This window comes from Semicossyphus pulcher, unplaced genomic scaffold, assembly GCF_022749685.1.
Source record: "Semicossyphus pulcher isolate SPU_LCO1_2020_fin unplaced genomic scaffold, fSemPul1.0.p SCAF_17, whole genome shotgun sequence".
NCBI lineage: Eukaryota > Metazoa > Chordata > Actinopteri > Labriformes > Labridae > Semicossyphus > Semicossyphus pulcher.
The window spans coordinates 28,268,281-28,292,500 of record NW_027211681.1 but is presented as its reverse complement, the minus strand read 5'-3'; the positions used below and the strand labels follow the sequence as shown (position 1 = coordinate 28,292,500).

At 44.0% G+C, this 24,220-nt stretch overlaps 2 protein-coding genes across 3 annotated transcripts in view; both read left to right on the top strand.

Moving 5' to 3' along the window:
- Positions 1-15,921, top strand: part of strn (striatin, calmodulin binding protein) — a 42,918-nt gene extending 26,997 nt beyond the window's left edge. The window contains exons 5-18 of the mRNA XM_069666277.1: positions 1,108-1,278; positions 1,486-1,621; positions 2,896-3,058; positions 7,749-7,859; positions 8,396-8,539; positions 8,657-8,793; positions 10,165-10,340; positions 10,486-10,533; positions 10,933-11,054; positions 11,147-11,314; positions 11,705-11,845; positions 12,043-12,144; positions 12,614-12,700; positions 14,348-15,921. Of these exons, the coding sequence (XP_069522378.1) occupies positions 1,108-1,278; positions 1,486-1,621; positions 2,896-3,058; positions 7,749-7,859; positions 8,396-8,539; positions 8,657-8,793; positions 10,165-10,340; positions 10,486-10,533; positions 10,933-11,054; positions 11,147-11,314; positions 11,705-11,845; positions 12,043-12,144; positions 12,614-12,700; positions 14,348-14,517 (1,876 nt within the window). The 3' untranslated portion in view covers positions 14,518-15,921. The remainder of the gene's footprint in view (positions 1-1,107; positions 1,279-1,485; positions 1,622-2,895; positions 3,059-7,748; positions 7,860-8,395; positions 8,540-8,656; positions 8,794-10,164; positions 10,341-10,485; positions 10,534-10,932; positions 11,055-11,146; positions 11,315-11,704; positions 11,846-12,042; positions 12,145-12,613; positions 12,701-14,347) is intronic.
- A 2,674-nt stretch (positions 15,922-18,595) lies between these two features.
- btbd3a (BTB (POZ) domain containing 3a) lies at positions 18,596-23,170 on the top strand. Of its 2 annotated transcripts, XM_069665594.1 has the most exons (5): positions 18,596-18,678; positions 19,078-19,323; positions 19,854-19,944; positions 20,179-20,297; positions 20,448-23,170. In XM_069665594.1, the coding sequence occupies exons 2-5, from the start codon at positions 19,154-19,156 to the stop codon at positions 21,478-21,480; spliced, it is 1,413 nt and encodes a 470-aa protein (XP_069521695.1). In that variant the 5' UTR covers positions 18,596-18,678; positions 19,078-19,153; the 3' UTR covers positions 21,481-23,170. The 2 variants fall into 2 exon arrangements, with proteins under 2 accessions (XP_069521695.1, XP_069521696.1); XM_069665595.1 differs by lacking the exons at positions 18,596-18,678; positions 19,078-19,323 and adding an exon at positions 19,466-19,782.
- The last annotated feature ends 1,050 nt before the right edge of the window (positions 23,171-24,220 follow it).

Below are 24,220 nucleotides of genomic sequence, written 5' to 3'. Positions count from 1 at the left end.
TATTCAGAATAAAATCCTCCGTCCGCTGAGGATAACACCTCTCCATTAACCGCTGCTCTCAGGTCGGCACGCTCCTGCTTTTCTGCTGTCTCAGGGTGAAGGTACAGTACGGAGTTTGAACTTCTTTTGGGTCTAAATTCTGATTTAATTCTGATGGTTAACGTGTTCCTGCAAAGTTTACTGATCTGCTTTAGGATGGTAATACTAACGTTTGTGAGCACGCATTACTTCTTAACCTAAACTCCGAATCAGACAGAAGAGTTGAATTGGTCGTGTCAGACTGTGATGTCAAATAGCTTCACTGTGACTCTGTGGAGCCACGAAATGCTGCAGATAGTCGTCATGGTGACATTTTTAACAGATAAAATGAAGGTGAAACTTGTTTAATGTAAGAAAAGTCACAGGTCAGCATTACTGAGCAGAACCGTATTTGTTTTCCTGCCAGTGTAATTTGAAATGTTTATATTTCCTCTGTGCTTCCTGCTGCAGCTCCTCGAACAAACATGTACTGTGGATCTAAATCTGTAAAATTGGTGGCATTGCCCTTTAAAGAGGCTGCTCCATTGATATAACTGTGGTGTTGTGTAGCTCAGCGGGTACAGCATGGCACCAAAGGAAGAGGCTGAGAAACAGAATGAAGAGGGGCGTTCAGGGCCCGCTGGGATTGTGGGATTTCTTGAATGCAGTGGATGGACTCTTCTTATATGGCAAATATGATCTCGCTTTTTTTGTTTGCTTGTTTTGTTTACTTCATTTGGCTCTTCCTCTGCGGATAAATTCAACCGGAATTTTCTTTTGGTAATTTCCGGATCTGGATAATTATGGAAACAAGAAGAGAAAGTAAAAATATCTGTGTTACCTGTCTGTGTTATCTCCTGCGTACATACACAGCCCAACAAATAACCAGATGTAAGCCTCGTCTAAACATTCATAGGTGATGCAGGGATGGAGTTATCAGGTAAGGTCATGCTTCATCTCTTCTTTAGGGCCGTGTTCAGCCTTGTTTTTATAGACGCAGTGGAGAATAGAGAGTGAGGGTAAGATGGTGACCCCTTCTTAATTTGACTCCTGACCCTCCTCTCTCCTGTCTCCTGTCTCCTTCCTCAGATACCTGCAGGAGGTCGGCTACACAGACACCATCCTGGATGTGAAGTCTCAGAGAGTTAGAGCGCTGCTCGGCCTCACCGGAGACTCAGGAGAGAAGCCTTCAGACACCAAAGCCGAACCCATGGTGAACGGCACCGAGCCGTCCTCGCTCAAAGACAGCGGCATGGTCAGGTACGGGACGGATGGCGATAACTACGATTCTAGACTGTAATAATATTCTCCCCTCACACACTGTTATCAGAGTAAAAGTGTTGCTCACAGACAACCCTGGAAAGAAGTAAGCTGACCCTATGCTCAGAGTGTCTCTTGTGTGACACGTTTCCAGTTCTTTAATCATCTTTCTGCTTTTAATAGCAGACTGACCTCTTCTCTTTCCAGTAAACCCGACATGTCCGACTCGGCCACCGTGTTGGAGGCCTTTAAATTCATAGAGAGCGCTGCAGCTGAGTTCAGCGACGATGACGAGGAGGAGGACAGCGAAGGAAAAGACAAGACCATCTTAGACCTGGCTGCTGTAAGACATGAACACACTCGGGAGTATTACTGTTTTCTTACAACAAGACAAGGTCCTTATTCTGTGATCCTGACCCTTTAAATGTGCTCATTTTAAACATGGGTACTATTTTTACACGTTTTTGAGTCTAAATGACTAATAAGATAAGATAAACTTTATTGTCCCCGGAGGGAAATTTGTCATGGACATAAGTGCAGTGCTGCTCACAATCAATACATTCATCATACCAATCATACAATACATACAATCATACAATAACATGCCCACTGTCAAAATAAAAAAGACTGTGTCACTGTGGCAAACCAGTGACACAGCAAATATCAATAAATACAGTAAGATACCACATGGCAGTAAAACGCAATAGTGGAACAACCCTCCTGCTAAAGCATTATGTTGTGCAGGCTGTTTGTTTAGTAGAGTGATGGAAGTGTAAACAGTTTTGGAATTGCTTCAGTAGATTTCTTAAGCTGCCAAACGGGTGCAAAACGGGCTGTAATGGCTGCAGTGTAATCCTTTGGGGCAAATACTCCTGATTAAAGTCCGTCCACAGACAGACGTTACATCGCTCTCTGCAAACACACCAGACTCCATTCAGAAAAACACTGATTTAACCTCACAGATCACAAAGGTTGGTAGTTAGTTTTTATGTGTAATTGTCTGTTATACAAATAATATATTATCCAAATGAACCATTTCAAACAATAAAGTCAAACAGTAACACAAACTAACTACCCAAGCAAGGCAGCAGTAGACCAACAACTCCCATGTCCTGTGAGCTTAAATCAGTGTTTTTCTGAATGGAGTCTGGTGTGTGTGCAGAGAGCGATGTAACGTCTGTGTGTGGTTAAAACAATCATCTTCCTCTGTAACAAAAAGGTCTATCTCTGCAGGGATCCTTTCTGTCATGTTGTCGCACACTTAGAATAACAATCTGAGCCTGTCAGTGGAAACAACGAGAACTTTTAGTGGACGACCTTTGACCCATCAAGGATTATGTTGCAGCATTTACAGCCCCTAGCAGGGCTGCAGGCTGAAGCATCTACAGTGACAACTCCAAAATGATCTGAAGCTCTTTTGTCCCTTTAATAAGTAAAAATATGGCTCAGGTTTAATAATACTGAAATTCCTGGAAGTTTGGTCGTAAACGTACTAAACAGTCCATCACGTCAGCATCTGTGTTCTGCTCACATTTTTTAGCAGACCAGACATTCATTTCCTGTCTGATGTTCTGCAACATTCTGAATAATCTTTGTCATGTTTATAACGTTTAACAGATGGTGAGGAAGAAACAGTCGTCCACACCTTCTTCCACGACCTCTGACCTCAGCGACGACCCTGACACAGAGGAGGCTCTGAAGGGTTTTGACTTCCTTGCGAGTCCAGACGAGCTGGATGGATCACCTGAGTCCCGGAGTGGGGAGGACAGCGGAGAGTGGGGTGAGACGGCAGGGCACTGAGACATTATGATGTTTATGATCACATGTGAATCCCGGAGGACGAAGTGTGCAGGTCATTCCTGGTAATCATTTTTAGCTCTCCATGACTAATCATCGAGGTTCACTGAGCCACATTGTGATGATTTTATAGACTGATAAAGGAACCTCCAGTTTCTTCTTTAAATGGAAGAATTCCTACGGGGAAACCTGTGTAGATGCCCTCTCTTTTTCCTGCATGCTCTCTGAACTCTCCGACTTCACTGTCCAGCTGTCAAACATAGTGATTTGTCTTAAAGGGGAATTCTTTGCCCAGTTTTTCTATTTGTGAGAAAAGTGTTGCTCAAGTGATAATCCTCGCAGTGAATGCGCCCATTCAAAGTACGTCCACTAAAAGTGCTTGTTTTTGTCTGAGAGGCTCCAAATGAAGAGTGATTGGTTGGCGATTAGTTGACCCAGTTGGAAACGCAGCTAAATTGACTGTTTTTATGACATCATTTAAAAACTTGAATCAAATATCTCTTTTTAAATAATTTGAAAGATAAAAAAGAGGACCTAGTATAGTGCCCTGTGGTACTCCTCTTCAGAAGACTGCAGTTTCTTGTGCCGATTCAGCATGCAAACCGGATAACTACATGTGGAAATAACTTCACACACTGCCAATGATGCTCCTAAGTCTACTGTCAGTGTATTTATAGAGTTAGGTACACATACACACCGCCTTTGTTTTTTTTAAGGTCGAGCTATCAATATTATATACAAGCACACCACACTGAAAATTCCTCTAAAATCTGAAATATATTATAAAAGAATACAGTATTAGTCTGAATATAAGACATCTAAAACAGTGGGATCGTCTTATATTCGAGGTCCAGACTTTTTAATGTCAATATACGTTCTTAACAGCAGACGGCGCCGCTTACTGTGTTACTGAAACACAGGACGAAGGTCTGCACGTTACCAGAGCTGTCATCCAGCTGCTGATCTATGAATAGACCTCACTTTGACGGTAAATGATTTATTGACAGTCTGAAAGGCATTTTATTGAATTTAATTGTGATAATTTAATCGACATGGTCTTATTTAAAAGGTAGAATATAATTGTTGGTCTTAAAAAAATGAGTCTTGAAAGTGTGGACGACGTCTCTGAAATTGAACACTGACTGTAGATCGTGAGCGTGTTTGACACAAAACAAAAGAGTAAAATTTTAAGTATCGTGTTGACCATGTTTCTCATTTGAATGTACTCTGGTGTTATTCATTTAATCTCCAGTAAACATGCTGAGAGAGTAGAGTTCATTAATAAATCTAAGCACAGCACAGTTGGCACTGAATGCCTTTCGACAAATTTCCATCCATCCATTTTATCCGGGGTCGGGCCGCGGTGGCAGCAGGGTCAGCAAGTTAGCCCAGACGTCCCTCTCCATAGCAGCATTTACAGCTCCACCTGGGGGATCCCGAGGCCAGGTGCGATTAATTATTTCAGTGTACCAACACAGTGTAGAAGTGCAAGTGGATACAGGACAGTTAGTGGGCAGAAATAAATATATATATAGTTCCTGTATAACCTGAAATCTGTTAATTTGCATAAATATCTGTTGGGTGTCCTTGTGCGCACAAGGCTTCGCTCCGACACCGACACATTTCCTCTCTATATATAAAACTCTTAACAAAATAAAGTTTCCAGCTGGTGACCCGTCTTCCCCCGCAGTTTGCACAAAATCCCCCTTTTCCTCTTGTTACTTAGCAACACATTCAGTGTCGTTCGGCCAATGACAAAAAGCAAACCCCACGCAGTCTGTGACTCAACACTTCACAGTCCAGATAGTTGTAAAGGAGTGCTGACTCAATGCAGCGCTCGCACTCTCTTATCGAGGTGTTAAAGCCGGAGAAGAGGAAACGTTTATTTTTCCTCTCTGGATTTCTCAGTTTTCAGCAGCTGTGTCTTCTTATTGTGAAGCTAAATAATAATCCTGCTTGTTTCCCATCAGACAGTTATGATAAAGCTCAGTGAACACATGAAAGGAGAGTGAACAGCCTCTGCGTTTGGCTGCGTGCCGCTGCATTACGAAACACATTTGTCATTTCTGAGTCTTTTCTTCTTGAACCCACGCCACCTCCTCGACCCAACACGCCAGTCGCCCCGGGCTACCAGGAAGGATGATGAGATGCTGTCTTTGTCTCAGCTCGCTGTTATCATGGCAGCGCTCCGTCCTGCAGACTCCCCCTCAGTGATTTCTGCATGTTTGTCATCTTTACCCAGTGACCATCTGCACGCCATGTTTATTTTTATCACATTTCAGCTGTCAGGAAAAGTTGAAGGCGTTCTTTTTTTTTATTGGTCTGAATCTTTGGGAAGCTCTGCAGCAAAATCTCTCTCTCTGTTTCACAGCAGAGATGAATACTTGTACTTTCAGTTCTCCACAAGAGGGAGCCGTTCAGTCCTTTAAGACCAATCCCTATTCTCCTCTACAGCAAGGGAGAGAAACGGCAGCATCAGTCAAACCTGCAAATGAAAACATGTTGATGTCGCCTCCCAGAGGCAAAGAAAGACACTGCATGTGCAAGTCTAACAGTTGTGCCACCTGCAGGCAAAGTGTGGTACAGCAGCAGGTTTTTGCACTTCACAGTTGAACCACCTTAGTGTTGATAAAAAAAGATTAAAAAAAATAAAGAATAAAACATCTCTAAATATTAAATCCTCTATTTGCAAAAATGTTGTGAATGCATTTTTCCATTGATGGGGATTAAATTTAAAGTTTTACTATGAAGTCGGTAAATATCGAAAGTCGACAAATATTTCAGATTTTTTTGAAATCTATGTAATTAAAAGGTAAAATTGTGACATTTGTGAGGCTGCATCCTGTGTGTGAAACCTGCGCCGTGTCTACACACAGGTGTTATTGAAAACAGTTTTTGTCTCCTTTGTTCCCAAAAAAATCCCGTCCAAATGATGAAAACGCAAAAACACAACAGAAACACTGTCATGAGACCGCCACACCAACAGGCGGCGATATAACCCGGTCAGGCAAAGAAGAAGAAGAAGAAGAAGAAGAAGAAGAATCGAGGCCAATCAAAAGTCTGAAAAAATCTATCCCGACGCCTCTGTTCCTCAGCGTAGTGGAAAGAGACGGCAGCTCTCGTTCACTTCAGCGACCCGGATCTTCGGATCTCGTTCAGCTGAATGATTCGTTCATTACAATCGTTCACCAGGTCGTCCGGTGACATTTCCGGTTTACCTGTAACTCGCTCACTCCTTCCTCACTCTCGCAAAGCTCCACCGTCATGCAGCCTGTCAGTTTACATTTTACCAAGCAGCGCCGGCATTAAGCCGCCCTGGCGGTTTTTTTTGCTAAATGCTAATATTAGCTGCTAAAATGCTGACAGTGAAGATCCATTCTCCAGTCATATTCATCATATTCACCAACTTAGCTTAGCATGTTAGCATCGTCATATTGGTTTTTATTATCTTTAAAAGAACACAGAGCAGCTGTGAAGCAGGTTTATGTCGTCGCCTGCAGGAGGCACAAGCATCACGATAAACGAGCTGTTCCTCTCCTTACCTGTAGGAGGCGACATAAACATGTTCGTATCTGCACGGCTGCTGTGCCTACCTTTACCTGTAGGATGCATTTGAATGGTTATTGACTGCGGTGCCTTCAGGTGCTTCACGTAGACGCCATCTTTGTTTTGTTTTGGTGTTTGTCTCGGTTTCTGTTCGCTGCAGAGACTTTAAAATCTTCTTCTTCTTCTTCTCCTGCGTTAACATTTCACCTCCAGACCTGCAGACGAACAAAGTTCATTACATGTTGTTTAATGAGATGTTATTTTAATGAGTTTGTTTTGATCTCAGCTTTTGTAGTTTTCGTCTCAGTTCCACATTGAAACATGGATTTCATGTGTTCCTGGTGTGTTTCATGTTCGTCTGTTTGACAGTCGAAGAACATTCGAGTCTGTTGTGTCGATGATGGTCGGAGCCTCAGCAGAGAAAAAGAATTATGTTTGAAATTCTTATTCATGTGTTTATTATTTATTATCAGGATAAACTAACAATATTTTAATTTGGTTGTTATTCGTGTAGTTTTGTCCTCAGTTAGCAGGTTATAGATTTATATTTGGAAAACAGGGAGGATCATTCACTGGAGACAGGACAATGCTAGCTTAGCTTAGCATGAAGACGAGACGCAGGTTGAAAAAGCTAGCCTGGCTCTGTCCAAAGTTGAAAAATAGTCCTGCGAACACCAGGCTAACAGTTTCCCTCTGCTTCCAGTCTTTATGCTAAGCTACGCTAACGCTTCCGTACTCCAGCTCTATGCGAGCACAAAGACATGAGATTGATCTGCAAACTTTCCTCACAGAAAGAAAAAGAAAATGAAAACAAAGATCTAAATATTTATTCAAACATTTTAACGTGTACATATTCACCAGAAGCTGGTTGTGTTTGAGGCCTCATGGACTAAAAGTCGAGAGAGTCAAATCATCACAAACGGATAAACTCTGAAACTACAGGAAACAGGACGTAAACAAAGACATGTCCCTCTTCAACCTGTCCTCCTCGTCCCGCCTGCCTCACTTCGTTTATCAGTTGGTGGATACGTTTGTAATGCATCCAGACACTCACAACAGGTTTCTACCTCACCTCCCTTCCTCCCCCTCCTCCCCCTCCCCCTCTTCCTCCCCCCGCCGGCCTGTAGAGAAGGAAGAGTCTCCTCTGGGTGAGCTGGCCTGGGACGTGGACCAGGGACTGATCGCCCAGCTCAAGGAGCAGTACAGGAAGGAGCGCAAGGGCAAGAAGGGGGTGAAGAGTAAGTCCTGCTGAGGCCTGCAGCTCCTCCTCTCCTCACTCTCTTTTTGTTTCTCCTCCTCTGACTCTCTTTGGTTTTTATGTTTTCTCACTCCCTTTTTCCCTGACAAATACTTTAGTTTAGTTGTTGCTGATTGATCTTGATGATTTCCCCGTTTGTTTGGTCATGTCTTTCCTCAAACAGCTGCTGCTACATTCCATCTGTTCCTCCTGCAGAGATTCTTCTTATTCCTCTGTTTACATCACTTTGTTTCTCCTCTTTTATTTCCCTTCATCTCCTCCGTTCGGTCCTCTGCAGAGCTGCTGCTGCTGCTGCAAACATCTGCTGCTTCATTTCCATCCTTCATGCTGATGTTGTTCTCTTTTTCTGACAACACTTTGCTAACGTTTGTTTGTCATCTCTCTCTCCCAAACTCCTTTTCTTCACATCGTTCCTCCCCGGCCTCCTCCGTGTTTCTCTTTCCTCCTTTCACTTGTGTCTACAATCTCCTCCTCCTCCTCCTCCTCCTCCTCCTCCTCCTCCTCCTCCTCCTCCAGGACCAAACCGGTCTAAGCTCCAGGACATGCTGGCTAACCTGCGGGATGCTGAGGAGCTCCCCTCCATGCAGCCGCCTGTCACGCCCCCCTCCCGCCCCAGCGTACCCCGACTCAATGAGCACGAAGTCGGTCGGCCTGAAGACGGTGAGCTGCCCTCCCTCTCTGTTCGCTGTTCAGACCGTACAACATGCATCTTCTTTTAACACTTAACCACTGGAGGAGGTTTTTCTGACCCCAGCTTCCTGTTTTGTGTCTCTGTAGAAGCGATGACTTTCCTGCCGTCCTCGGGGAAGTCGTTCATCCTGGGCCGGGTGGACGAGGCGGTTTCCAACGAGCTCGGACTGGGAGAACTGGCCGGACTCACGGTGGCCAACGAGGCTGAAAGCCTGGGTTACGATGTGAGTTAAAAGAACAAACCAGACTCCACCCTTCAGGCCACACCTCCTGCTTCACATAGAGCTACATAAGTCATAATGAAAGTTACTGCGAGAACACAGAGGACGACACGCCTCGGACTGTTTTATACTTTATTTTCTATTTAATGAAACATTTTACTTTGAAAGTTTAGTTCATCAACAGTTAAGACTTCCTGGGATCTTATCATCCCTGTGATGTTACCAGGATTTTTACACTTCTGTAAACAGAAAAACATATAAAGTGTCAATAAATGAGCTTCAGAGTCGCTGGGAGCTGCAGGTCTGAGCAGGTCTGAGCAGGTCTGAGCAGGAAACATGTGCCAGAGGTATGCTTGCTTTTAACTACATGTACAGTCACATGAGCAGTAGGGGCAGTGTCGAGGCAGAGGGGGTGTGACAGGGTCAACACAGCAACAGGGACAACGATGCTTCTAAACCAAGTCCACAATGATCCACATCTGTACGATGTGTCGTTGCCGCTGCACAGAGACAAACACGCCTGTCAAACCGCTGCAGACAGATAAGTTCTGTTTGAGAAGTCGTCGTGGAAACCTGCAAAAATAAATGGAAACAAGTCCGGGAGCGTTACGTCCGAGCACGGAGGAACATGTTGGAGAGACGGAGCGGGGACGGAGCAGACGGTGTGTTCTGTCTGAACACACAGAAGCTGTTCCTGCTGTGATCTCAGAGTGAACATCACAGTAACCTCCTCGCGTGTCTCCATGTCTGTTGTTTACATCCTGCACATACGGTAGCTGCACACGGCCTGAGCTCTCTGCTGCGCCCTCTAGAGGTCTCCTCCAGTAGCACGCGTCGTGCAGAGACAAGTATGAGAACAGTTCCGTTCATGACGCAGACGTTTGCGTACGCGAACATTAAAAAGCAAGAATATCTGCGGCCTTATGTTTTCTGTACAGACATGAGAGCGGATCATCTCCTTGATTTTTATCAATTCAACCTTTTCATTCTGTGATTTCACTTCTGTCGTAAGACCAAAATACTTTTTATTGGAAGGAATAGTTCAGACAAAGATTAAATGAATAACTTTCCCTTTAGTTGAGTTTTTGAGAAAAGTTTTCCTCATTTATTGAACCTTTTTTTTTTGAGACTACAGCAAGAAAACTGCAGCTCAGACTGAGAGACGGTCGGTTCTCCTGAAACTCTGATCGGTCTTTGTAAAAGATTAAAGAAACTACAGCCAAATACAAACTCCAAATATGCAGAGATGTTTTTTATGTGTCGTGGCTTTGAAATCCAGTCTGCACTCGGTTAGATGACTTCCTGCTTCTCAGATCCATCAGCGTGCAGAGTCGTACAAAGATGTTAAGTACCTCTTCCACCTCCCTCTCTCAGATCGCTAACAACCAGGACGCCCTGAGGAAGACCTGGAACCCAAAGTTCACCCTGCGGAGCCACTTCGACTCGGTGCGGAGTCTGGCCTTCCACCCGGTGGAGCCGGTCCTGGTCACCGCCTCCGAGGATCACACGCTCAAACTGTGGAACCTGCAGAAGACGGCGCCCGCCAAGAAGTGAGCGTTTAAAACATCGCTGCAGTATTTATTCACGAGTTTGAAATCTGAGACGTTATTTGTAGTTGTAACAAGATACTCGATCAGATGTTAGTTTTCTTCTCTGCTTCACTGTTGTTCAGTTTCTCTGTTCATAACGTTCCAGGTGTGCAGCTTTAGATGTGGAGCCCATCTACACGTTCAGAGCTCACAGGTGAGATCCTGCGTACCTGTTTGAGAAGCTTCTCTGACACATGAAAAGATCTGAGTTCATTTTAATCTTCCCTAAAAGAAAGAAAGAACATTTGACCAAGCTGAGGAGGGCAGAACGGGGCGGTTAAAGACCGCCCGCACGGGACGCTCTCAAAGGAAAGGGAACACGCCCGCAACAAGGCGTATGTTTCACTCAGAAGCAGTGTGACTGACGCAGGCAGGGACCGTTTGAGTGTGAGGGCAGCGTGTGAAGGAAAGCATTTCACAATATGAACATAAAATAAAAAGGGCATGCTCTGAAACTGAAGAGGATAGAGATGAAAGAAAAGTCCCCGCTCACCTTTCATTGCACGCAAACAGAAACCTGCTCGTCGTTATTAAAGTTTCCTTCCTGCTGTAGCGGAGCCGTGCTGTGCGTCACCATGAGCTCCAGCGGCGAGCAGTGCTTCAGTGGGGGGGTGGACGGCACCATTCAGAGCTGGAACACCCCCAACCCCAACATCGACCCCTACGACTCATATGGTACGTTCCGGCTTTAATTCAGCTGCATTAAAGCTGCTGCAGAAGATGTTTCTCTGACTGCTCCGCCCCTCTTTCTGTCTGACCTGCTGCAGAGTCCTCCGTCCTGCGGGGGGCGCTGTGTGGTCACACAGACTCGGTGTGGGGTCTGGCCTACAGCTCGTCCCACCGTCGCCTCCTCTCCTGCTCGGCTGATGGAACGGTGCGGCTGTGGAACGCTGCCGACACCGCGCCGTCTCTCGCTGTTTTCAACGAAAGAGGAGGTGAGACAGTCAGGAAGCCTTTTTTTTAAGTTTGTTTTTTGTCCATTTTGCTTTTATTGATGGGACAGCTGAAGACAGAAATGTTGGAGAGGAGGGGTGAGGGATGACATGCAGCAAAGGGCCGAGGGCAGGAGGTGAAGCTGCTGCTTGTATTTGAGGCGCCTGTTCTACCTAATGAGCTAAACCAGCGCTCCTATGTGAAGTATTCTGATCCTCTACTGTAGGAAAAGTACAAGAACCACACTGTCAGATACTGTTAGTTAGATCCTGCTCCAAAAATGTTTCTTAAGTAAATTAATTTAAATAAAATCAAGAATATTACTCCGTTTCCGTCTTTTAAGACCTAGTTTCTGTGCGTTATCACCTGACGGGTGTCTGCTGTGTGCTCAGAGCTCGGGGTGCCGACCTCGGTGGACCTGGTGAGCTGCGAGCCGGCTCACATGGTGACGTCTTTCACCAGCGGACACATCGGACTCTTCAACATGGAGACGCAGCAGCTGGTCCTGAAGCTGGAGTCCGCCGGCCCGCCAGGTAAACCAGACGACCAATCAGAAGACAGAACAGTGAGGAAGCAGAGTTTGTTTGATGTGACTGTATGTTGACCGTGATAGAAAGTCAGGACTCTTTCTTGGTGTCTCTCCTTCCCGTCGTCTCTGTTAGCTGAAGTGTCTCTCTGACTGTCGGTATGAAATGCTAATGTCGTCTCTCTCACGGCCGCCCCCTCACAGAAGCTCCCTGCAAGATCAACAAAGTGCTGAGTCATCCCACGCTGCCAATCACCATCACAGCTCAGGAGGACCGACACATCCAGTTCTTCGACAACAACACAGGTAACACGGACACCCAAACCTCCGCCGCTAACAGCAGCAGGCTGCCGCTGAGGAGCGTTTAAAGGAACACTACACCATCTTCACACATGAAGAGTGAGGCATCTCGCTCGTTGCAAATGTGCACTAATGATAGGACAGGATGCACAGATCGAGTGGTGACAGGCTGCTAGCATTGGCGGCTAGTTATAGCTAAAGCCGAGCCGGTGGGTTGGTTAGACGCATTAGTTACCGCCCTGGTCAGCTTCTCATTTCCCAGCTTGATAGAAAAACTTCACGGTTAAGACTTGACGAGAACATGCATTCACATTTCTGTCCATCGACTCTTCACTTCAAACAATGTCATAGGCAGGTACACATGTGTCTTCTGGTTCCGACTGAGGGAGTGAATGATGCTGTGATTCATTATATTTTATATTTTAATAAATCATTAAACAACAATAAAAGAGTCGATTAATTTGTTTAATTTCAGGGAAGCTGATCCACTCGATGGTCGCCCACCTGGACTCTGTGACGAGTCTCGCTGTGGATCCAAACGGACTGTACCTCATGTCTGGAAGTGAGTACTCTGCTACACGCCGTCTCACGTGTTTCAAAGTTAGAAATAACCAGTGTTGCCAGATTGGGCGGGTTTCCATCCCTCGTTTGATGAGCGTAGGCTGGTGGATGAATTTTGTGCTGCTTCTGTCAACATGAGGCAACATGAGCCCCAAACAAGCCGTCAGATTTGGTGGTTTCCACTCACTCACTGATTACCCATTTGATTGACACCAGTTGTATCCAACCCTGTGAATTAAGGAGGACCTGTTTACTTTGACGTCATTATCACTGACAATGTGACATACATTTTCTTTGTACATTTCTTCAATCAGAAATATCTATTGAAGTCACATTGTATCATTAATCAATGCCTAAATAATGCCTTATTTTTTAATATTTTAATGGCGTATTCATTTATTTATATCTGTAATTTGTTCAGTTTGATCTTGGCGGTTCCTTTCCTCCGTAATCCTTTAGTTTTTAAATAGGTTGGATTTTGGTGTCACATTTCGTGGCAGTATTTCACTTGGTTTCACCACGACACCAGTTTGTGTATTTGGTTGTGTAACTGCACTCTTTCTCTCCGCACATTTATCTGGTCATTTGATGCAGACATGAAGCTTTGCGTGCTCATGATCTGTTCACTGTTACGTATGTAACGGTTTTACGGTTTCACACAAGTTTCTGGCGAGGTTATAATTCGGGTCAGTCAGATCTGGCAACACTGGAAATAACATTTAATGTGGTTTTCTATTGATAACAGTCTGAAACATTTGTCAGAGATTAATCAAATGTTGGGTTTGTATGTTTTCTTTACGATATCAGAGAGGCGTGCAGCAGCAACATAAACAAATCCACAGCTAGATAACCTTTTTAGTTGTTTATGGTGAACATTGTAAACTGTAAAAATGGCGTTATCTTCACGTCCGAACAAATGAAGGTCGACACGTCCGATTAGATCAACACAAAGTCTTTATTTTATTCTGTAAGTAAAAAATAAATAGTATTAGGTCCATGATTAGATCCAGACCGAGACCGCGTCAGGCAACGCGCAGATTGAAACAAGGCAGGGGTGGATCAGAAACTCTGATGTTCTGCGAGGTAAAATTAGAGCTCTCTTCAAAGCCACCAGACTCCATTAACAAAAGCAGGAATTTTACCTCTCAGAACACTTGCAGGTCTACCTCTGCCTCAGGGGGGGGGTGTTTTTCTCTGTTATAGGGTGTTAATATTGTATTGGATCTATACTTGTCATTTTAAACACTAAAGACACACAAACCCACAAACAAACTAATCTCTCGAGGCAGCAGTAGAATCAGTGTTTTTCTGAATGGAGTCTGGTGTGTGTGCAGAGAGCGATGTAACGTCTGTGTGTGGTTAAAACAATCATCTTCCTCTGTAACAAAAAGGTCTATCTCTGTAGGGATCCTTTCTGTCATGTTGTCACACACTAAGAATAACAATCTGAGCCTGTCAGTGGAAACAACAAGAACTTTGAGTGGACGACCTTTGACCCATCAAGGATTATGTTGCAGCCATTACAGCCTGTTTCACTGCTGCAGGATGAACACATCTACTGGAGACAGTCACACACTTTCTGTACCTTTAATCAAAAGTAGGGCCCAGGTTTAATAATACCAAATGTCCTCCTGTGTCTCTCCGTCAGGTCACGACTGCTCGATCCGTCTGTGGAACATGGAGAGCAAGACGTGCATCCAGGAGTTCACCGCTCACCGCAAGAAGTTCGAGGAGTCGATCCACGACGTGGCGTTCCACCCGACCAAGTGCTACATCGGCAGCGCCGGGGCCGACGCGCTCGCCAAGGTCTTCGTATGACCTGAAACTGATCTGCAGCTGTTGAGACTGTGGAGCTCAGAGGACGGGTGGAGTTCGCCTCCACCTCTGAGTCTGGATCAGGAAGCAGAGAAATAAAAGTGACAGTGATCCAAACTGCTCCTGAAAGATTTGTCAAATATTCCTCCCAACCCCGCGCCCGCTTCGGACTTTGGCTGGCCCGGGTCCCGAAACAAACACACCTCTGGATGAGCCGATGAATGAAACAGGAAATGGCAAATAAAAGCAGGAGCTGTCGGTAGATTTTACTAAAGCTGGAATCTTTTTCTTTCTTGAACGTCTAAACTTCTCCACCATCACTCCCCCTGAAGTGTCCGGTCTGCAGCCTGTCTGTCGCTGTTCTCAGATATCGTTCATGATAATGTGCCTTTTTTCTTCACAGCAGACGTTCTTTTAGGTCTTTCAATAAGAGCGGCCAGTTCTACTTCTTCTCGTGCACAACAATATTATCATCCATCATCACGCACTTTCACCTTCACTGCACAGGACTCGGTGGATTTTGGCTTTTAAAGTATTTTGCTGTTTTTATTTCCTGCACTTAAAAAAAGAAAGTTTAAGTTGTGCCTGCATCCTGAAGAAGGTGGAATCGTTCTAGCCTTTAACGCCCCCACATGAAGGAGGTAAGAGGTCAAAGGTCAGGACATTTTGAAATGAATTACTCATTGTTTCTGATGTTTTGTACCGTAGAGAGCCTCCTCCTGTAAACACCTCTGCTGTTATGTGACACTTTGATAGTTTAGATCACATTAAGCTTCTTCCTAAGTGAAGCGAACAAATTCATCTGAAATATTTCAAGTTGTTGCTCGACCAGTTAAAGGGTAAATGTTTGGCTTCTTCTCACAGGGTTGTAAAATACTTTGGGCTGAATCTCTTCAGATTCAGTGGTTTCGGTCGACGTTGTTTATGCTTGGCTCGATTGAAAACCTGCTGCTTTTATCGTTTATTTATAGATGAAACATCCTGACGAACTGCGCTGAAAGAAGCCGCAGTGAAGCTTTTCTCTTTTCTTTGTCTTAATTCTATATTTTGTATTTATTTCTACTTTAAACACCGAATTTAAGCCAAAAGATTCACCCGAAAAGACAACGAATGGTCACTAATAAACCTGTTTTGCTAATGCTAATTAGCTTCTTTTGTTGTAAAATCACTCTTTCCAGGTGAATTGTGGGGTTTTCAAACCTGGCCCTATTTTTTTACATATTTTGGATCTACATGACTGATGGGTCTAAAAAGTGTCTGAACAGCTCCAGTAGATGTGTTCATCCTGCAGCAGTGAAACAGGCTGTAATGGCTGCAACATAATCCTTGATGGGTCAAAGGTCGTCCACTAAAAGTTCTTGTTGTTTCCACTGACAGGCTCAGATTGTTCTTCTAAGTGTGTGACAACATGACAGAAAGGATCCCTACAGAGATAGACCTTTTAGTTACAGAGGAAGATGATTGTTTTAACCACACACAGACGTTACATCGCTCTCTGCACACACACCAGACTCCATGATTGTAATTGAGTATTACACAGATATTGTGAAGGTCCAAACTTACCATTTAAAGCATCAAAGTCAAACAATAACACAACCAACTAACTGATCAACGCAGCAGTAGACCAGCACCTCCTGTGTTCTGTGAACTTAAATCAGTGTTTTTCTGAATGGAGTCTGGTGTGTGTGCAGAGAGCGATGTAACATCTGTGTGTGGTTAAAACAATCCTCTTCCTCTGTAACAAAAAGGTCTATCTCTGTAGGGATCCTTTCTTATGTTCTCAGACACCGTTAGTCGATGAACTTTGATCTGGTGTTTTGCCCAGGATCACGTTGCAGCCGTCACAGCCTGTTTCACTGCTGCTGGTTGAAACAATCTTCTGGAGCAATTCAAAAACGTTTTGTACTGTTTAGTCATTTAGACCTCAAGATATTTTAAAAAGGTTTTAAATAAGTTTCAAAAAACTGGATGCTGGTTTAAACCACCCGTGTAGTTCCCAGAGCCTCCAAGTCTGAACATGCTTTATATGCTGACTGCCTGAAAATATTGTATTTTGTGTAATAATTATTATTTGGAGCGATAACTAGTTTTTTAAACGACTTTGTGTTTGGTGACAGACTTGTAAGATACAGTTAGATATTTTTTTTAAAGACGTACTTTCTGTTTTACTTGAAAAGTGAAGTTTATTCCTTCTGGGTTTCTTCTGGTGTTGTAGTTAGAACACACGCACACACACACACACACACACACACACACACACACACACACACACACACACGACTTCACCTCTCAGCACTACACAACACTTTGTTTCTGCTTTTTACCAAATGATCATCTCAGAGAAGCAGATTTGTTCCTGGTGGGAAACTTTGCCAGTTGCTTTTATTTTTAGCATAAATGATGTAAAAAGGATGAACAGATATGTGTACAGTTTTTAAGTATTAAAGCAGATCTATTTATAAACCTGGTGTAATTAAGGGACATTTTAATCGCAAAGTGAAAGTGAACGCACTATTTATCCTCTTCTATGTGAGCCGAGAGATCAAACGTTTTCTGTGTCACGATTAAGCTCAGAGAAAGTTAAAGGGTGCAGTTTGAATTTAGCTTTCTGTAAAATCACGTAGAAAATGAATGGAGTCTGGTTGTGGACTTAATTTCTTCCAACCAGCAGCATATTCCTCTTTCACACTAGTTTCAGGGTGTTTGAAGAACATTCGTTGAGTCTGTTGGCAGAGCCAGGAGGGAAATCTAGATCTGACTGTTGGAATTTGTTGAAAAGAACGAGTTTATATGTTACAAAACAGGAAAAACAATGTGATTAAAAAGAGAGAAAATAAGATGAAACATCTGTCTTATTTTTCATCAGGCCTTAAAAAACTAAATGTAAAAGATTAAGAAAGAGAACATTAGTTCTGGTGAAATTAGAGCCTGTGATGAGACACGTTAAAGGTGTTGTAGGATAAAACAAAAGGTGAGGAATAATCTCCCAGGTCTCCTTGGAAAGAGACTCCATGTTTAAATCAAGGTTAATTAAAGGATAAGATTGATGTGTGGTGACAGAAATGTTAAAGGGATGCTAAAAACTGCTTTAAGTGACAAACGGAATTTGGACTTTTTTGAATGGAGTCTGGTTGCTTGTTGTGGTTGTTACAGCATAACAGAAAGCGTTTACAACTCTTCCTGCTTCTTATTGTTGGTAACCTCAATGAAAGAACATCCTAAGGAAAATCAAGGTTTTGCTTCATTTTTTTGTTTATTTTATTAAATCATGATCAATAAATCTAAATATCACCAGACTCCATTCACATTTGTCTACTTTATTTCACTCTCAGAGCAATAGAATCAACGTGTTTGCCAATAATTGAATGTCACTTTAAATGTGGATCGTTAAAGCACTGCTTACAGTGCAAACACGCCACATCAGCAGTAACACTAGCCAGTAGAGACGTAGGCAGCTGAACTGTGTCACATTTATGTTTTGTCAGTCAGTGGCCAAACGCAGAGCTGAACCTGAAACTGTTGTGAGGGTCAGTTTGCCTGTAAATAATTGTTGTCCTTTAATGTGTACAGTGAAACTATTTCAGAGAGATTATAGACGCTAATCTGGCTGTACATGAAGTTCATACTGGTGTTGTTTTCTTTTTTTTATTGTTGTTCTTTATTTTTCAAATGGGAGAGTGAGCTTTATCAGTAACAATAAAGGAATATGTTGTATATCACAATTGTGCCGTGCTTTTTTATTCTCAGGACAACATGGACAAACAAACAAATTAATTTATTACATCTGACAAGGCATTGAGGCAGCAGATCCTTCACAAGCCTCAATAGCAGATGAGTTAAAATGTTATTATAACGGCTGAGTAGAGCTTATTATCTAACATAATACACAGAAGGTGTAAACGAATTTACATTGGACTACAGACAGCAAAAACACTACCAAACCTTAAAAGTAACTGTTATTTACAGCAATAATTGGTGTCATTTTGATGTCCGGCCTCCAGGTGGCAGCAGCGCGCCGTTAATGAGTTGCTGCTGCCGTAAACATTAGCTGAAGAAGCTTGTTAGCTACTGTAAACAAAGCTGAACCGATAGTCTGTAAAGTATCTTAAAAACTACCTACGTGTTGAGAAGATATGATCATAATTAAGTCTGCAGAACATTGAAGTAAGTGGAAACTGATCGATTCACCTAATAAATCAACGCTGACCGCGAAATTAACTCACAGAATGACCTTTTAGTTAGTCAGCTAACTCACTAGCACAGACATGCTAAAGTTAAGACTGTGAAGACACTCCGGGGTTTGGACATCGACTTGTTGACTTGTTATTTGACACTCTGATGTTTTGATAGCATGTTAGCACAATGCTAAGCTTTTTCAGTGTCTTAAGGGTTGACCGTTGTAACGGTAACGAACTGTTGTAATAAAGGACTATGACTATTTGTGGCTGGCTAGGCTAACGCCAAGTTAGCTCACCAGGAGCGTAAAATCATGAGATTTTAAATGAAGTTTGGTTGCTATTTTCAGTGTCTGGATGTAAAGTACATTTCTGTGCTGTGCTCTAGACACTCTGCCGGGCAGCAGCAGTTAAGTCCGGCTCCGGATCTGCTATGACCCGGCCTGCTGTCTGACTGGAAGATAATGGCTGCAGAGCTGTATCCCACCAAGAAGCTGGTCTCCTCCGCCTCAGCGAGCAGCACCACCTCCTCCATCCAGCAGTACCAGCAGCAGAACCTGACCAACAACAACATCAGCTCCGCCGCACAGAGCTGCTGCAACTGGCAGGGCCTGTACCCGACCATCCGTGAGAGGTGAGTCTGAAGTTAGACATCGTGTAGGCTGAGGAGGGTGTCATGTTCTCAGACAGTCAGCTTTAATAAAGACACCACAGTGACAGGTGTCCTGTTCCAGATCTGTGCAGACTGGTTTTGATCAGGTTTCTATACTTGTATACTGGTATGTATAGTCTCATTAAATGTCTGTCTGGAAAGCAGCTCTCCATGCACTGTGAGATACAACCAACGCCTCGGCACTCATATTAAGTATTCACAACATTACCAACATGATTTATTTCTGCTGTTTAAAGTTGTATAACTACACCCTGGTGGCAAATATCAGAGATGTCCTGCATGTTACCATCAAAGAAGCCCATTCCTCAACGTTAACTGGAGATTGTACTGAATCATCACCGTCACTTTGACTTCCACTGCAAATATCAAAAACGGTTCAGTTCCAGTGCCTGGTACTGACCCAGGAGGAGGGGGCTTTTGGTTTGTACCACAAGATGAGCATGTTTTGTTCCCTTGTTCTTGTTGAAGTCACTCATTCTGTGTCTTTGCAGGAATTCAGTCATGTTCAACAATGAGATGATGGCAGATGTTCACTTTGTGGTTGGGCCGCCCGGCGGGACACAGCGAGTCCCTGGACATAAGGTAAAACCCCTCACATGCAGCAGATCTGGGATCAGAGCCGATGATGATGCTCAGGAAATCTCTGCTTGGTTTTCTGCAGACAGTAACTCGGGTCTGTTTTACATTTCTCCTGTCAGAACAAATACTACTAAAAAGTTCAGTTTTAAAAATCGAATGTAGTGTGAGTCTGCGGGGCACGGCAGTCAGGTTTGTGTCAGTGTCAGTCTTGTCCCTCATGTTGTTCCTCTCTCTCAGTACGTCCTGGCCGTCGGCAGCTCCGTGTTCCACGCCATGTTTTATGGAGAACTGGCCGAGGATCAGGACGAGATCCGGATCCCTGACGTGGAGCCTCCTTCGTTCCTGGCCATGTTGAAGTAAGTTGTCCCCTGATTCATTCACTGTTTGTGGACTGTCACTCAGCTGTGTGTACTGTCTGCATTTAATGTTTTCATGAATACAATATGAGATAACTATTCTTAAGTGAAGGCAGTGCCTCAAGCTGACCCTGCCCACTTCCCTCTCAGGTACATCTACTGTGATGAGATCGACCTGTGTGCTGACACAGTGCTCGCCACCCTCTACGCCGCCAAAAAGTACATCGTGCCTCACCTGGCTCGTGCCTGTGTCAACTTCCTGGAGACGAGTCTGAGCGCCAAGAACGCCTGCGTGCTGCTGTCTCAGAGCTGCCTGTTCGAGGAGCCCGACCTGACGCAGCGCTGCTGGGAGGTGATCGACGCTCAGGCCGAGCTCGCTCTGCGCTCTGAAGGCTTCTGCGACATCGACACCCAGACGCTGGAGAGCATCCTGCGGCGGGAGACGCTCAACGCCAAAGAGATGGTGGTGTTCGAGGCCGCGCTGAACTGGGCAGAGGCCGAGTGTCAACGACAAGACCTGACACCAACCATCGAGAACAAGCGTCTAATGCTGGGGAAGGCCATCTACCTGATCCGCATCCCCACCATGGCACTGGAGGACTTCGCCAACGGAGCAGCGCAGTCTGGTGTGCTCACACTCAATGAGACCAACGACATCTTCCTGTGGTACACCGCCGCCAACAAGCCGGACCTGTTGTTCTGCACCAAACCTCGAAAAGGCCTGTCGCCGCAGCGCTGCCACCGCTTCCAGTCCTGTGCCTACAGGAGCAACCAGTGGCGGTACCGCGGCCGCTGCGACAGCATCCAGTTTGCTGTGGACAAACGAGTCTTCATCGCCGGCTTCGGCCTGTACGGCTCCAGCTGCGGCTCGGCAGAGTACAGCGCCAAGATCGAGCTGAAGCGTCAGGGTGTGCCGATGGCCCAGAAGATCATCAAGTACTTCTCGGACGGCTCCAGCAGCACCTTCCCCGTGTCCTTCGACTACCCGGTGCAGATCGAGCCCGACACCTTCTACACAGCCAGTGTTGTGCTGGACGGCAACGAGCTCAGCTATTTCGGCCAGGAGGGCATGACGGAGGTGCAGTGTGGGAAAGTGACCTTCCAGTTCCAGTGCTCGTCGGACAGCACCAACGGCACCGGAGTGCAGGGAGGCCAGATCCCCGAACTGGTCTTCTACGCCTGAGCCGGGCAGGAGGGACGCCGCCACAGAGATTCCTGCTTCACTGCCATGTAGACTTTTACTTTGAAAGTGTGGAGACGAGTTCTCAGGAAGCAGTTTGAGGAGGGAGGGACTCCTGAATTTACTGCTGAGCCTTGAAGATGTGACGATGCTTTGATTGAAACATGAAGACGGGATAGAAGAAGACCTCACATTCCTTCACACCTCTGTTCACGTTGTTGTTGTTGTTGTTGTTGTTGTTTTTTGTTGAGTTGTTTCAGTTTCTCTTAGTTTTACATAAAGCAGGAATTCTACTTCTACAAAACACACAACAGTAAAATGAGAGGACATGTAGTCCTGTATTATCCATAAGAAGTGGATGTAGCTGCCATGAATTCCACCGTTGGTTTGTGGGCGGCCATTTTTGGGGGGAGGTGATCTCGAGGCAGAAGTGTCCATATTTGGACATTGGTTGGAGAGGCATTGTGTGGCCTCTTTCCTGGTTGACTTGCTGCTGTTGTAGCTTTTTGTCAATCATGCCCTAACCCCGCCCTCTTCCTGGTCTGTGTGACTCTCAATGGGAGCATCAGTGACTAAATGAACATCATGCTGTGTTGAAGAAGACTTGAAACTAAAGGCTGAGACCATAAACTCATTAGGAACATGTTTACTGAGGGAATACATCAGGAGAGGAGGAGGAGCATGTTCTCATAGACTCTGTCTGATGGTCAATAGAAAGAAAGCAGGTTTAAGGTGCTTTTCCCACATGGTTGCTACGTCCACCTCTCATACACAGTCTATGGCAAATTCATCCCAACTCCTTCCTGCAACATGTTTTGCAGCTCTGTGCGTCAGGTCAGCTGATGGTCGATCCAACGTTAGCGCACATGAAATACAGCCATGCTGAATAACTCCTGTGCAGTTTTTATTATTACTTTAATTGTTGATTAATCCATTTTGTTTTGTGGTTTTGGGATTATTTTTAATTAATCATTGAGATCATAGAGCCCGAAACTTATAATAGTTTGAATAATTTGAGTTTAAATCTGAGCTGCAGAGCAAATTCTGTTACAACTAAACGCAATGACGTTAGAATGCACTCATAAATCTGTTTTATTGTGAAACAAGTAACACAAAGAAATATAATAAATACTAAACATATCAAAATAAAGCGGTTCAGTTTCACTACAAGGAGAGAACATGTGTAACATATGAAGCTGAATCCTCCTCTGGTGATGTTCAGATGTTTAGTTGAAAACATTCCTGCTGTTACTGAAGAACTGAAGGACTTCATGAAGCACTACGTTTATTTTCACTCTTGCTTGGTGTATATTGTTTTACTGCTGGTTTTGTTATTAATAGCTGGATTCTAAGTTTTATATTTGTAGTTTCACAGCTGATAACACTCCTGTCTACTCCTGCCGTTTTTATACTTTCACTTCAGATGTGCTGAAGTCTTCCTCTGGTGCTCTGTTCTCTCTCTGCCGGCTGAACTTCTTCAACGTGTGACGACTTAAAGGGGAATTCTGTGGTTTTAAACCTGGGCTTTATTTTTTAAACCAAATTTTGGGTCTAAATTAATTACAGATCAAAATGTTTTGGGTTTGCTCCAGTAGATGTGTTCATGCTGCAGCAGTGAAACAGGCTGTAATGGCTGCAACATAATCCTTGATGGGTCAAAGGTCGTCCACTCAAAGTTCTTGTTGTTTCCACTGACAGGCTCAGATTGTTCTTCTAAGTGTGTGCCAACATGACAGAAAGGATCCCTACAGAGATAGACCTTTTTGTTACAGAGGAAGATGATTGTTTTAACCACACACAGACGTTACATCGCTCTCTGCACACACACCAGACTCCATTCACGAAAACTGTGATTTTAGCTCACAGGACACAGGAGCTGGTCTCCACCTGCCATGATCTGTTGGTATTAATTGAGTATTACACAAATATTGTGAAGGTCCAAACTTACTGTTTAAAGCATCAAAGTCAAACAACAACACAGACGAACTAACTGATCAACGCAGCGTTAGACCAGCACCTCCTGTGTTCTGTGAGGTAAAATCTGTGTTTTTCTGAATGGAGTCTGGTGTGTGTGCAGAGAGCGATGTAACGTCTGTGTGTGGTTAAAACAATCATCTTCCTCTGTAACAAAAAGGTCTATCTCTGTAGGGATCCTTTCTGTCATGTTGTCACACACTTAGAATAACAATCTGAGCCTGTCAGTGGAAACAACTTTGGTAGACAGACTCTTGTTTCTCTAATTTTTTGGTCACCATTAGAACCTGTTTCAAAGCTGCTTCCTAAAGCAATCGAATGGAGCATTTCAAAATCTTTTTGTACCTTTCATTTATTGAGACTCCAAAATAGGTTAAAAATAAGTCTGGCTCACACTAAAACCCCTGGGATGCCCCTTTAAGGGGTCATTTTACCCATAATGCAACTGAAGTTCTGCCTGTCCAGCCTGCAGTATAAAAGGTCATCTGAAAGGTATTAACTTTAACTGTATACTTTTTTTCTGTTGTATTAAATGAACAGTATTTCTCAGACATTACTTCTACAGATACATTGTCAACAACTCCTGTGCTTTTATTTTGAAAAACTCTCCATCATGTTTGTACCGGTTCCTGATTTAGTGTTTAATTAATGTCGTGTAAATGTTTCTGTAATTTTGTCCTGACGCACTTCTTCATCTACTCTCTTTGACAATGGAAGAAAAAAAAGAAAACGGTTTTATATGATTCTATATTGAAGAAAAATATTTTTG

Coding starts and splice junctions, on each gene's coding strand:
- btbd3a (XM_069665594.1), top strand. CDS start 19,154: ATGGCTGCAGAGCTGTATCCCACCAAGAAGCTGGTCTCCTCCGCCTCA. Junction 19,324..19,853: donor TACCCGACCATCCGTGAGAG/GTGAGTCTGAAG, acceptor GTGTCTTTGCAG/GAATTCAGTCATGTTCAACA. Junction 20,298..20,447: donor TCGTTCCTGGCCATGTTGAA/GTAAGTTGTCCC, acceptor CTTCCCTCTCAG/GTACATCTACTGTGATGAGA.